A 15,304-nucleotide genomic window follows, 5' to 3' on the forward strand; every position below is an offset into this window, starting at 1 on the left:
CCTGGTATCCATGATTAGTATAATACAAAACCAGTGTTGTCATGCTACAGTTATGTTGTTCTAGTATAATTTATGATGGCAAGAGACTTAAACCTTACTTTGAGGAAAGGATTTTGAATATCCAATAATGAATATATTATCCTTCGATCAGTTTAATTTAGAACCAGTGCTGGTATGTTAGTTTGGTATAAAGTTATCTGTTAAAGTATGTCCCTGTTATGTCTAGTCTGTTCTGTTATCCTGTTCAACTTTGTATTTATTTGGCTTTTTAACTATTTCGATCTGAGCGTCACTGATGAGTCTTATGTAGACGAAACGCGCGTCTGGCGTATAAAATTAAAATCCTGGTACTTTTGATAACTATTTACACCACTGGGTCGATGCCACTGCTGGTGGACGTTTCGTCCCCGAGGGTATCACCAGCCCAGTAGTCAGCACTTCGGTGTTGACATGAATATCAATTATATGGTCATTTTTATAAATTTTCTGTTTACAAAACTTTGAATTTTTCGAAAAACTAAGGATTTTCTTACCCCAGGAGTAGATCACCTTAGCCGTATTTGGCACAACTTTTTGGAATTTTGGATCCTCAATGCTCTTCAACTTTGTATTTATTTGGCTTTTTAACTATTTCGATCTGAGCGTCACTGATGAGTCTTATGTAGACGAAACGCGCGTCTGGCGTATAAAATTAAAATCCTGGTACTTTTGATAACTGTTACCTATTATAATATCTGTTTAGAAATTTTTTTATCAAGGCTTCTTTTTAACTCAGTTCTAGTATGCATACTGCTACCATGTTTTTGTTTATTCCACATTTGCGAGGGAGTAAAAGGTGAGGGCTGAAACATCAGGAAATATGTTTAACTTTGTTGTATTCTGTGCCTGTCCAAAATCAGAAACCTTTAGCTTTTATTAGTCTTTGGTATGTTTTGTTTTCAATTTTTGGTTATTTGTTTGTCTCTAAGTTTGGTGAACTAGTACACAGTGATAGTTTGGGATCAACTGAAGCTTGCTGCCGCTTCTAATCGTTATTCGACGTGCTGTCTCGTTGACAATACAACGACCTCCATTTCATTTATATAGAATAGTTTTTTTTTCAACATCTGTTAAATGATAAGAAGGTTAGAATTATTATTGAAAGCAATTGTATGTATCGAGTTGTCCTACGCCCAATATAAAAAAAACCACAACCCACTATTAAAAAGATAAGTTCAACACATGATCGTGTGATGTAGTAAGTTGTTATTTGATAGCCCAACATCTCTGTTTACAAATTGATAAATACGATTACAAACTATTAAAGCAAATGGTTGTTTCAACACCACATTAAAATGTATTCCTTCAATCAAAGGAAACTATCTGAAAAATTGATATAAAAAATATAGTTCCTTAGTTTTAACACCAAACTGCTATAACTGGAATTTTTATTTAAAAAAGGACGCAGAGTATTCAGAGTTACTATTGTAGGTAAGTGTATGTCTTTTAGTGTGCATTCAAACCTCACTATAAAATCATGGGATTTTTTCTGATAGTTTGATCAAACGAATAATAGGTCTAAATTAATATGATACCAGTATCAATATCAAAGAATTTGGCGATGACTGTTAGAATGGACGAACAACGAGCGGATAATGACTGTATCTTAAATACTCTTAAACTCTGTACTTGTTTGGCTTTATAAACATTTCGACTTGAGCTTCACTGATGAGTCTTATGTAGACGAAACGCGCGTCTGGCGTACTAAATTATAATCCTGGTACTATTCTATCATTGAAAAGTAAAAATTTGCTGAATAATGCAAACTTCCGTTTGTTTTGTACTGCTTAAAATGCTTGAATAATTGAAATAAAAAAAGATTATTGTATCTATTCATTTCTGTTATTTGATATTTATCAGGCAACAGCCAAACCTACTATAGTAATTAACATACATATAATTGTTCTTTTAAATCAATTGGAACATTTTTCAAAGAAAGTTATATAGCAAAATAGTTCCAGTTCAGTGGAATGGAAACATTCATTCTACATTATTTAGAAGAATATTTGGGATAAAATATTTTATGGAATGACGGTGCAGTTTGTTGGAAAGAAAACTTTGTAATGACATTCTATATTTTCCCAAATGATTTGGTTGAAAAATAATTAAAAACCCTGCCTATTAATTTCCAAATGTAATCATTTCCTGTGATTAACTAACAATCACAATCCTTATTTAGAATTTATTCTGAATATAAGTAAAACATTTCATCCAATAAATGTTAAGTTCATTCAATTCGAAGGTCTATCATAATAACTTCCTGTTTAAACTATCGCAACCCTGTTTTGAATTTTAGCGTCTCGATGTAATAATGTTATCTGACACCGAGAATGATACCCCATAATGTCTTGTTGCTTTAACTTCTGAGATCAAACATGCATACATGTCAAGTTTTCTGAATGTTTCCTTATCTGAACTGATAACCTTTATGTTACTTTACTTTTTAACCCCGCCACATTATTTATGTAAGTGCCTGTCCCAAGTCAGGAGCCTGTAATTCAGTGGTTGTCGTTGGTTTATGTGTTACATATTTGCTTTTCGTTCATTTTTTTACATAAATTATGCCGTTAGTTTTCTCGTTTGAATTGTTTTACATTGTATTTTTGGGGTCTTTTATAGCTGACTATTCGGTATGGGCTTTTCTCATAGTGGAAGACCGTACGGTGACCTATAATTGTTAATGTTTGTGTCATTTTGGTCTTTTGTGGATAGTTGTCTCATTGGCAATCATACCACATCTTCTTTTTTTTTTATATTTAACTGATTTAATATATAATTTTAATTTGGCTTGTCCTTATGCATATGTATTTATAGAAGTAAAGTATGTGGCTTGTCCTTGAAAGCTGTATATGTTTTTTATGTCTTAAACTTAACAGTTGTATGCCTTTAATGTAGCTTGTTTTTAAAAGCAATATATCTTTATTTCATTCGATCCCTACGCCGATAGTTTAAAGCTAGTTACTAATTTTCCATTTTCTTAATCAGAGTTCTATAAAATCATCAATACAATTACAATGAAGTAGAAAATACAGCTGATTAAAAGACATCAATAAGTTGATCGTTTACCTGGTTTTTATACAGTAACGGAATGGTAAATAAACCTTACAACAAAGATCAATATAGATATATAACTTTATCATCTTTTGTTTCATCAAGTAGGAGTCACACTGGAAGGTTTGACATTAAACACACTGGAACCGGGTTTTATCATCTTTTGTTACATCAAGTGGGAGCCACATTGGACAATAAACACACTGGAACCGGGGAATTGTTTTCATTTCCAATTATGTACACCTTTCAAAGGATATATACCCAATCAGGAATCAGGAATAATAATATGTATTGAAAGAATAACAGTTCAGTGAACGTTGACAAATGCGCCAATCCATGATTAGGTTCAAATGCAGCATGCAGTACAATTAAACACAATTGATTTTTTGAGACGTGGTGAAGATTGTGTTGAATATTTTACAAGTTACAGAAGTGTAAGAGAATGAAGGATGTATTCAATTAAGTTTGTCATCGGAATTCTCTTTCTTCTCTCATTGAAAGGTAAGATCGTTTAAATATCATATATTTCAATCTTGTATAAAATTATATGGTTACTGTATGTTTTGAATCAAAACTAGTGAGTACTTCATTGATACAGTTATTATGTGTTTACTTTCTTGCTGAAAATAAAATAAAATGGTTAATCAAAGATTTGACTGCATGCAAGAAGTCTACTAACGATAAAGATTCTTCGGACTTCTCTTGAACTGAATTTTAATGTGCGTATTGTTATACCTTTACTTTTCTTCATTGGCTGGATATATAGGAGGAGGGTTGAGATCTCACAAACATGTTTAACCCCGCCGCATTTTTGCGCCTGTCCAAAGTCAGGAGACTTTGGCCTTTGTTAGTCTTGTATTATTTTGATTTTAGTTTCTTGTGTACAATTTCGAAATTAGTATGGCGTTCATTATCACTGAACTAGTATATATTTGTTTAGGGACCAGCTGAAGGACGCCTCCGGGTGCGGGAAATTTCTCGCTACATTGAAGACCTGTTGGTGACCTTCTGCTGTAGTTTTTTTCTACGGTTGGGTTGTTGTCTCTTTGACACATTCCCCATATCCGTTCTCAATTTTATTTTGAAAGATTTAGTCTCTTTTGAGTAATATTGGAGAATGTGTTAGAATTAATTGCTGTATATGAATGTGAAGAGTATTTTACTTGGTTCACATAAAAAAAGGTACATTTAACGATTAGTCATTAGAGAAAAAGATATCAATGAAGGACTTTATATAGAGTATGCAATAGCTGTGCATGCCTTTGAAATAAATAAACAATACTTAAAATGCAATTTTATTTAGGTAAATTAAGTGCATTTGAATGTCTCTTCTTCAATTGACAGTTTAATGTGTTTTCCATTCTCTTCATTACGCTTTCACATATTCTAATGAATCAAAATGTTTCTATTTAAATGTTTTTTTGAAATATCCGATTTCAAAATACTTGCTGCAAGTTATGCTTTCTTCTGTCATGTAATGAAGAATTTAATTATGCTTGATCTACTTACTAGATAGCTCTTTGGCACCATACATGTACGTTTCGACAAAACAGTTTACTGACAAATCGTAGCTAGTCTTTTCAGTTGCAGAATGCTCCTGTATCATTATGAGCCACTGTTTATGGCAAAACTCAGTGAAGATCCGTCTTAATTACTTTTAATTGAGATATTCAATAACATTAACCTTTATATTGATGATTTATTTTCGTTTAATAATCAATAATTCTCTAGATAGACTTATGAAAAAAAACCTCACTTAAAACATGTAAAAGGAACAATTTTTTCAGTGCATATTATTTAATATCCTTTTCCCACCTGTTGTTGCATTTCCTTATTTGGACATTGTTTACAGTGTTTTTATATCCCAACTTGTCCACAATTATGTACTGATATTTTGGATTTTAGTTATGGAATTATAGCTTACTGGTCTCTACTGGAATATAAGTCAATGATTTCGTTACCACAGATTGCAGAACTTTGCCATATTTTTCAAGCATAAACATATTTAGTTTTGATGTTTGGTTACATCAGTTGAAACCTTACAGTTATTACGCATGAAAAATTACATTCTACATTTAACAGTGATGATGTTTATCGTATGTTTGTGTTGATATATCTTAATTGACACGTTGTTTGCATGCATGTTCACACTTTACTGACTTCTTAGAAGTGATCGTCATACCTCAACAGAGTTATATAAGAGGAGGAACGATTAAGAACGTTTTTTTTATTCTATGGCTAGTCACCACTTCATTTTAATTATGTATATCTATTATATAGTCCTTTTATAAAATTCACTGTTTGCAAAACTATGTATTATTCTTGATAATAATGATGTTTTTGTCCCAGGCGTATAACCCTGGCCTCACAACTTTTTGGAACTTTTGGTCGATCTTCAACTTTTTACATCTGAGCATAGTTTTGTGTGGAAGTAGCACGCGTCTGGCGTATACAAATATTTTTTAACCTGAGTATATGGCTATTATTCGTTTGTTTCTCTGTCCTATATTTTCTCCCATTTATCTGTTTATTCATTGTAACCCTGTCGTGTAATGTTGTAATTTTAATGTTATAATTAACACTGCCATTAAAGCAGGAGGTTTTGCATGCCACAAAACCAGGTTGAACCAACCGTTTTTTCATAAAATGCCCTGTACCAAGTCAGGAAAATGGCCATTGGTACATTATAGTTCGTTTCTGTGTGTGTTAAATTTCAGTGTTGTGTCTCTGTTGTGTTGTAGTTTTCTTATATTTGATACGTTCCACTCAGTTTTAGTTTGTAACCCGGAGTTGTTTTTTTCTCTATCGATTTATGAATTTTGAACTCATAATACTACAGTTGCCTTTATTTATAAGAGGAGGAATGATTAATACAATTGAGATAGCCCAGCAAGCATAGTGGACAACGGAATTTATTAATTTATTTTCATACATGTATCTTAATATATATATATATATATAAACATCTGAAAACAACAATAACCACAATGACTCCTAATAACAAAAAGGGCGCAAGTTCCATAGCAGGAAAGTCGCCTCCCAAAACATCAATATGATAATAATAATAATACAATTGAGAATGGAAATGGGGGAATGTATCAAAGCGACAACAACCCGACCATAAAAAAAAACAACAGCAGAAGGTCACCAACAGGTCTTCGAGAAATTACCGCACCCGGAGGCGTCCTTCAGCTGGCCCCTAAACAAATATATACTAGTTCAGTTATAATGAACGCCATACAAATTTCCAAATTGTACACAAGAAACTAAAATTAAAATAATACAAGACTAACAAAGACCAGAGGCTCTTGACTTGAGACAGGCGCAAAAAATGCGGCGGGGTTAAACATGCTAATGAGATCTCAACCCTTCCCCTAAACCTCTAGCCAATGTAAAAAAGTAAGCGCATAACAAAACGTACATTTAAAATTCAATTCAAGAAATATTCGAGTCTGATGTCAGAAGATGTAACCAAAGAAAATAAACAAAATGACAATTATACATAAATAACAACAGACTACTAGCAGTTAACTGACATGCCAGCTCAAGACTTCATTTAAACTGATTGAAAGATTATGATTTCATCATATGAATATCAGACACAATCCTTCCCGTTAGGAGTTTAGTATCATACCATCATAACATATATGAGAAGAACATAACCCGTGTCATGCCAACAACTGGTTTTTGAATAAATGTGTTATTTATTTCCGATACAAAGACCCTATTAGGGAATCAATATTAACGCCAAACTAGGCAATCTTTAATGACCTGACACCAGTATTTGACTATATCCCTTTCTAATAAGTCTATTTAAAGGATTTGTTAGTTTCTGCGGTGAATACTGATATTTTTGTGCTTTATAAAGAATCTTTCCATAAAAATTGGATGTGAAATACCGAAACGTTTAAAAAGTCTGCATGTTGAGCTATATTTACGAATGATGTCCTTATACCGATGATAAAATTTAGTAAATGTTTTGACTAGTTTGTGATATCGAAAACCCCGGTGTAATTATTTTTCAGCAATACATAAATTTCTCTCGTTAAAATCTAAAATATTGTTACATACACGAGCGAATCGTACAAATTATATATAATATATAAGCACCGTAAGATGGTGATAAGGGAACGTCACCATCTAAAAAAGGATAATTTACGATAGGAAATGAAAAATCATCTCTTTTATCATTAATTTCAGTATTAAGCCTTCCGTTAGTGATATAGTTCTTGACACTCCAAAAGTAATTAATTCCACTATTTTCGAAAGTCTTATTTGAACAATTTATTATCAGGTTTTTTATTGTACCAAGTGTACTGGTCAGAAGAATAGACAATTTAGTTGTGGAACAATGGCTTGAAGTCGAAATAAATCTATATTTGTAAGGTGTTTTGTGGAGCTTCAGAAGCCAATACATAGTTGGGATTTTCATTGTATTTGGTTCTGCTTGTAAAGCGGAAGCTAAAAGTTTATTTTTGTTACAGATGTCGTTAAGAATGAAACTCAATAAATTTAAGGACACCATTCCAAATTGGTTGATCTATACAATATGTATGTGTCTTAACTTACTTATGACATTATGACACGTGATGTGTTTTAAGTTCGGTTGGATATTTTGGTAAGTCTTATGTTCACTATTTGAGACGACGTAGTTTGGTATATACATATTCCGCTTTCGGTCATTTAGTTGTTTTTTTTCTTTTACGTGTGCTTCCGATGGGACATTTTGTGCTGTGACATATTATGAAGCGGACATAGAGTTGCTTGTAATTAATCTATAGAGTTTTTGTTTGATGTCGATTTTTTGGATTTGATCTAAAATGATCTTGGCCGTACGATGACCTATAGTTGTTAATGTTTGTGTGATTTTGGTCTTTTGTGGATAGTTGACTCATTGGCAATCATACCACATCTTCTTTTTTATATTGCTTTATATTACAGTTATTTTATTACTATTATCTATATGTATGTAAAAAATATGATGAAAACTAGCTACTTCATTCATATGAATTTACGTTATGCACAGGATTAAACAAAACTATTCTCAGTTTTGATTTAGAGGAAAAACCAACAATGTTTAAAATTTATACAATAACAAACATAAATTAATTTTTCTTTTCATGGTTAGAAAACACATTAAATAACATCATTTAATACAAACTGAATCAAAAATTTATATTATTTTACGTATCTTTAAATAGAAAAAATCTATTTAATAGTTCTTTTGAAATATCCGATTTCAAAATATTTGCTGCAAGTTATGCTTTCTTCTGTCATGTAATGAAGAATTTAATTATGCTTGATCTACTTACTAGATAGCTCTTTGGCACCATACATGTACGTTTCGCTAAAAAAGTTTACTGACAAATCGTAGCTAGTCTTTTTAGTTGCAGAATGCTCCTGTATCATTATGAGCCACTGTTTATGGCAAAACTCAGTGAAGATCCGTCTTAATTACTTTTAATTGAGATATTCAATAACAGTAACCTTTATATTGATGATTTATTTTCGTTTAATAATCAATAATTCTCTAGATAGACTTATGAAACAAAATCCTCATTTAAAACAAGAAAAAGGAACAATTTTTTCAGTTCTTATTATTTACTATCCTTTTCCCCCCTGTTGTTGAATTTCCTTATTTGGACATTGATTTTTGGACATTGTTTAGAGTGTTTTTATATCCCAACGTGTCTACAATTATGTACAGATATTTTGGATTTAACTTATGGAATTATATCTTACTGGTCTTTACTGGAATATAAGTCATTGATTTCGTTACCACAGATTGAAAAACTTTGCCATATTATTCAAGCATAAAAAGATTTAGTTTTGATGTTTGGTTACATCAGTTGAAAACTTACAGTTATTGCGCATGAAAAATGACATTCTACTTTTAACAGTGATGATGTTTATCGTACGTATGTGTTGATATATCTAAATTGACACGTTGTTTCAATGCATGTCCACTTTTTACTGACTTCTTAGAAGTGATCGGCATACCTCAACAGAGTTATATAAGAGGAGGAACGATTAAGAACGTTTTTTTTTATTCTATGGCTAGTCACCACTTCATTTTAATTATGTATATCTATTAAATAGTCCTTTTATAAAATTCACTGTTTTCAAAACTATGTATTATTCTTGATAATAATGATGTTTTTGTCCCAGGCGTATAACCCTGGCCTCACAACTTTTTGGAACTGTTGGTCGATCTTCAACTTTTTACATCTGAGCATAGTTTTGTGTGGACGTAGCGCCCGTCTGGCGTTTACAAATATTTGTTAACCTGTTTTTATGGCTATTATTCATTTGTTTCTCTGTCCTATATTTTCTCCCATTTATCTGTTCATTCATTGTAACCCTGTCGTGTAATGTTGTAATTTTAATGTTATAATTAACACTGCCATTTAAGCGGGAGGTTTTGGCATGCCACAAAACCAGGTTCAACCAACCGTTTTTTCATAAAATGCACTTTACCAAGTCAGGAAAATGGCCATTGGTACATTATAGTTCGTTTCTGTATGTGTTACATTTCAGTGTTGTGTCTCTGTTGTGTCGTAGTTCTCTTATATTTGATACGTTCCACTCAGTTTTAGTTTGTAACCCGGAGTTGTTTTTTTCTCTATCGATTTATGAATTTTGAACTCATAATACTACTGTTGCCTTTATTTATAAGAGGAGGAATGATTAATACAATTGAGAATGGAAATGGGGATGTATCAAAGCGACAACAACCCGACCATGAAGAAAAACAACAACAGAAGGTCACCAACAGGTCTTCAATGTAACAAGAAATTACCGCACCCGGAGGCGTCCTTCAGCTGGCCCCTAAACAAATATATACTAGTTCAGTGATAATGAACGCCATACAAATTTCCAAATTGTACACAAGAAACTAAAATTGAAATAATACAAGACTAATAAAGACCAGAGGCTCCTGACTTGAGACAGGCACAAAAAATGCGGCGGGGTTAGACATGTTTATGAGATCTCCCCCTCCCCCTATACCTCTAGCCAATGTAAAAAAGTAAGCGCATAACAATACGTACATTTAAAATTCAATTCAAGAGAAATTCGAGTCTGATGTCAGAAGATGTAACCAAAGAAAATAAACAAAATGACAATTATGCATAAATAACAACAGACTACTAGCAGTTAACTGACATGCCAGCTCAAGACTTCATTTAAACTGATTCAAAGATTATGATTCCATCATATGAATATCAGGCACAATCCTTCCCGTTAGGGGTTTAGTATCATACCATCATAACATATATGAGAAGAACATAACCCGTGTCATGCCAACAACTGGTTTTTGAATAAATGTGTTTAGTTCCGATACAAAGACCCTATAAGGGATCAATATTAACGCCAAAATGTGCAATCTTTAATGACATGACAACAGTATCTGACTATATCTCTTCTTAATAAGCCTATTTAAAGGTTTGGTTAGTTTCCTGACATTTTTGTGCTTTATAAAGAATATTTCCATAAAAATTGGATGTGAAATACCGAAACGTATAAAAAGTCTCTACGTTGAGATATTTTTACGAATGATGTCCTTATACCGATGATAAAATTTAGTAAATGTTTTGACTAGTTTGTGATATCGAAAACCCCGGTGTTATTATTTTTTCCGCAATACATAAATTTCTCTCGTTAAAATCTAAAACATTCTTACATACACGAGCGAATCGTACAAATTATATATAATATATAAGCACCATAAGATGGTGATAAGGGAACTTCACCATCTTAAAAAGGATAATTTACGATAGGAAATGAGAAATCAACTCTTTTGAACAGCGGTATACTACTGTTGCCTTTATTTATCATAAATTTCAGTATTAAGCTTTCCGTTAGTGATAAAGATATCAAGAGCGAGGAAAGGGAAGTGGTCATTGTTAGTATTACAGTTATTTTATTACTATTATCTATATGTATGTAAAAAATAAGATGAAAAATAGCTACTTCATTCATATAAATTAACGTTATGCACAGGATTAAACAAAACTATTCTCAGTTTTGATTTAGAAAAAAAACCAACAATGTTTAAAATTTACACAATTACAACCATGAATTAATTTTTCTTTTCATGGTTAGAAAACACATTAAATAACATTATTTAATACAAACTGAATCAAAAATTTATATTATTGTACGTATCTTTAAATAGAAAAAATCTATTATGTTTTTAGACATTAACCTGTCTGTTTTTATTCAGCGGTTAACATGTTGTACTGTATTTTTATATTATCTATTTAATGTATTTCTAATTTCTTAGGGTTCTTGCGTTTTACTGTATTCCTTTCACGTAGAGTTTTTTTCTTGAGTATTTCTAATATTGTTATTTTTAATACTTGCAGTACGTTGTACATTTATGTATCATTGTAATTTTGCAAAATGTTTTCTGTTCTATTCTAACATCGGATTCGGACTTTTAAATTTTGTTGTTGTTTCTATATTTTAAAGTGAAGCATTCAAGCTATGCAAGATAGAACTTCCAAGATTTCTGTTATAGATAATGCATATTGTAATGGTTTTCTTGTCGTAGAACACACCGAAGGGTATCAGGATTGAACAAAAAAAAGACCTTAGATGGGAGCAAGAAATCGTGATACATGTACATGTAACATAAAAACGAATATCAATAAATACATGTAGGTCTCTGTTTGATTTTCTTTTCCGAATATGTCAAAGCCGTCTTTTTTTTCAAGTGTTATCAAAGTTTTACATTGAAATTCATTTCACATATATGATAAATGTCTCTGTACTGAAGCGATAAATTAACAAAATTTCAAATTACTTCTTTTTGATATCAAAATGAGGACAATGATGTTTTTACACTTTGATAGATTGAACTTTAAATTAATTCCAAAATAAGCAACAAAAAACATATAAAATTTTGAAGTCAATTGTAGTTTTCATTTTTAGGTGGGAAAATAATAACTTCACACCGGCAATTATTTTATGCCTTGTAGCATAATTAATTGAAACATGGTAACACCCGGGTAAATCTATCGAAAGAATGACCTCATCATATTCGATCTTAATACAAGAGATATATTTTCTTCGGTGATAAGGCCCTGAGGTTATGTTGTTAGTTAATAAATAAATAAAATAACTTATACGTATAACTACGTAGCATCTGAGTGTTCCACGTAGTGACTATAGCTAGATGTACAAAATCAAAATAATCAGAAGAATATTCCCTTAAGTGACATCACACCACACATTCCTCAAATGAAATGTGACTAGGCGCCTACTAATTTTGTTATATTATCACTGGTTATGAACTTAGGATTACTTACATATAGTTAAAACATTAAAACGAGAGGATATAATTAATAAATTCTGTTCAACTTATTTTTATTGATAAACGTTCTTGTTATCATGTTTAAAGGAATAAACTGTTGTGAATATTTCACATAAAATCTGAAATAGGGTTGGAAATTGCTCATCAAAAACATTTTAATTACTTAGGAAAGAAAATTTGGAAAAAATGCTTTAAATATGAATACCTAATAATAATCATTTCGTTTGACTTTTTTTCACAAGAAAATTGCTGTAAAATAGTTAAAAAGTGAAAGAAGCGGTAAAACTCAAGTGAAAGTAAAATTTTATGCTTTATGAATTTAAAAGTCTTTCTTGTCAAACTCTTGCCGCGGAAAACCTTTGCCTGACATAAAATGTCTTTTTTAGTCAACACTTGAAGATATAATAGACCGTTTGGGATATGACGAATGAGAAAGCATAATAGGTTCTCATCATTGGATACGGACATTAAATCTAACAATGGAAGCATATAATGTATAAATACAATCTGAACAGACCAATTCATTCTTACAATCAATGCATACAAAATGCTAAATCGAATAAATCTGGTTAGTGAAGAGCAGAAAATTATAACTCAAGGATCCAACTGTCATTGTAATCAAACAACTATCTATTAGCAGAAGGTTCCCAGATGAAAGTTTAAAAAACAAACTGTTTTATACTAACTTTAGATATCCTATCAAATGTAATACATAACAAACGAACAACAACAATCTCATAATAGTTATGGCAAATTAGATATACAAATGCAATTTATATATTTCCAGTGCATTTCATAGTGAGTAAACTAAATAAAGATACCAGGACTAAATCATGAACCATAGCACCAAACTACCATTTGTAAAAATGTGCTGTGCTGTATCACATGTCTCGTTATTTTGTACATTTTACGTTTATGTACTAGCAGTTATTTTTTTATGTTTTTTTCTGGTTTCGGTAGGATAATGTGTTATGTCTTATCGTATGAAGTCCAAATAATTATAAAAAAGCCTTTCTACGTTGTCATAAAAACAATTTGGACTGGCAATGCAGAAATACATGTATATATATACAGATTTTTAAACGACCTATATTGCTATTGCACTGTCGGCTCGTGCCCGGAGCTGATTGTTGAGTAAGGTTTTTTTCTACATTTTGGTTTAAGTTAGGTGCTTTTTTTTGTACATTTTCTTTGCATATACCCCCTAACGGCTGTTCCATTTTTTCTTAATTGACCCAAACCAAGTTAGGAATATGGCAGCTGCTTTGAAATAGTTCGTTTTTATGTATCTTGGCGTTGTTTTGATGCACCTTATTGTTTCTGTTATTTCTTTGTTTTACTCTTATAGTTGATGTTTTTTCCTCGGTTTTAGTTTGTAAACTTTTCTCTGAAACGATTTATTACTTTAAAACACCGGATTACTATTGTTGCCTTTATTTTTCAATAAGTAATCAATCCAATGTGTATTTCTAATAACCATTGCCGCGGTGCTTATGGATCTTGCAATATAAGAGGGACGAAAGACACCAAAGGGACAGTCAAACTCGTAAATCTAATACAAACTGACAACGCCATGGTTAAAAATGAAAAAGACAAACAGAAAAACAATAGTACACATGACACAACATAGAAAACTAAAGAATAAACAACACGAACCCCACCAAAAACTAGGGGTGATCTCAGATGCTCCGGAAGGGTAAGCAGATCCTGCTCCACATGCGGCACCCGTCGTGTTGCTTATGTGATTACAAATCCGGTAAAAAGTCTAATTCGGTAGGTCAAATTCATGAAAGGGAAGGGGATTGTAGTTACGACGTAAGGAACATATCCGATATCATTTGTGAAACGGTTATTCCATAACGGTCAACCAACTCGTGATGGCGTCCGTAAAATTTACGAAGGGATGATTTCAACTTCACCATTTGGAACTCTTGGTTTAATAGCTTCCTTGTGAGCAGTAACCCTCTATCAAGAAAATCATGATAGGAAATGCAAGCACGGGAATATCGTATCAATTGGGAGATATATACCCCGTATGCAGGTGCTGCTGGAATGTTGCTACTTAGAAATGGAAAGTTCACAATTGGAAAGCTGAAATCATCTCTTTTGTCGTAAAGTTTTGTCTTCAACCGACCCTCATTGTCAATTTCTAGATGTAAGTCAAGATATGAAGCCGACTTAACTGTATCTTAAGTATCTTAAAGTCTTGTATTTATTAGAATACAGATTAACGTCACGACAGGATAGCAAATGCCTTTTGTTATAGCATTTGTCCATTTATTTCCATCGTCTTTTATAAAAAAAAATGTGGTGGTCGATTTTGGTGGGACTGAATATTTTAGATCTCCTGAATATGGAATGTATTGAGTCCATATATATCGTGATATGTCACTAGCAAACTGTGTAGCTTATAATAAGTCTTTATATTATATTCAACTAGTGTTATATATGGGTATGTATCAACTTTTTAATATTTTTTGGCAGTCGACTTTGTATGGAATGATTTTATTTAACCATTTTTTTTACTTTATCAATATGAAATTTATTGACTCCACATATATCGTAAACTATGTAACTGCTGTTAATTCTTCATACTATGCAACTAGTGTTATATTTGTGTATTGATCTAGTTTTTATTGTATGATGAAGGCATGTAAACTTGAAACTAAAGAAGTTTACGTTATGTAGCACTTAAATTTTAGTCTACAGCTACCATACAATACATTAAAATGAAAACACTATGCCAAACTATACATAACTATACAACTCTTCACCATTCTAAGCTCTTTACCAATCCAAACCATCATATTCGATCTTAATACAAGAGATATATTTTCTTCGGTGATAAGGCCCTGAGGTTATGTTGTTAGTTAATAAATAAATAAAATAACTTATACG

At 31.7% G+C, this 15,304-nt stretch overlaps 1 protein-coding gene across 1 annotated transcript in view; it reads left to right on the forward strand.

Annotated features, from left to right (window-relative positions):
- The first annotated feature begins 3,178 nt into the window (after window positions 1–3,178).
- Window positions 3,179–15,304, forward strand: part of LOC134726053 (neuronal acetylcholine receptor subunit alpha-2-like) — an 84,607-nt gene continuing 72,481 nt past the window's right edge. The window contains exon 1 of the mRNA XM_063590448.1: window positions 3,179–3,591. Coding sequence (XP_063446518.1) covers window positions 3,540–3,591 — 52 coding nt within the window. The 5' untranslated portion in view covers window positions 3,179–3,539. The remainder of the gene's footprint in view (window positions 3,592–15,304) is intronic.

Source organism: Mytilus trossulus, chromosome 7 (assembly GCF_036588685.1).
Source record: "Mytilus trossulus isolate FHL-02 chromosome 7, PNRI_Mtr1.1.1.hap1, whole genome shotgun sequence".
In the NCBI taxonomy this organism is placed as follows: domain Eukaryota; kingdom Metazoa; phylum Mollusca; class Bivalvia; order Mytilida; family Mytilidae; genus Mytilus; species Mytilus trossulus.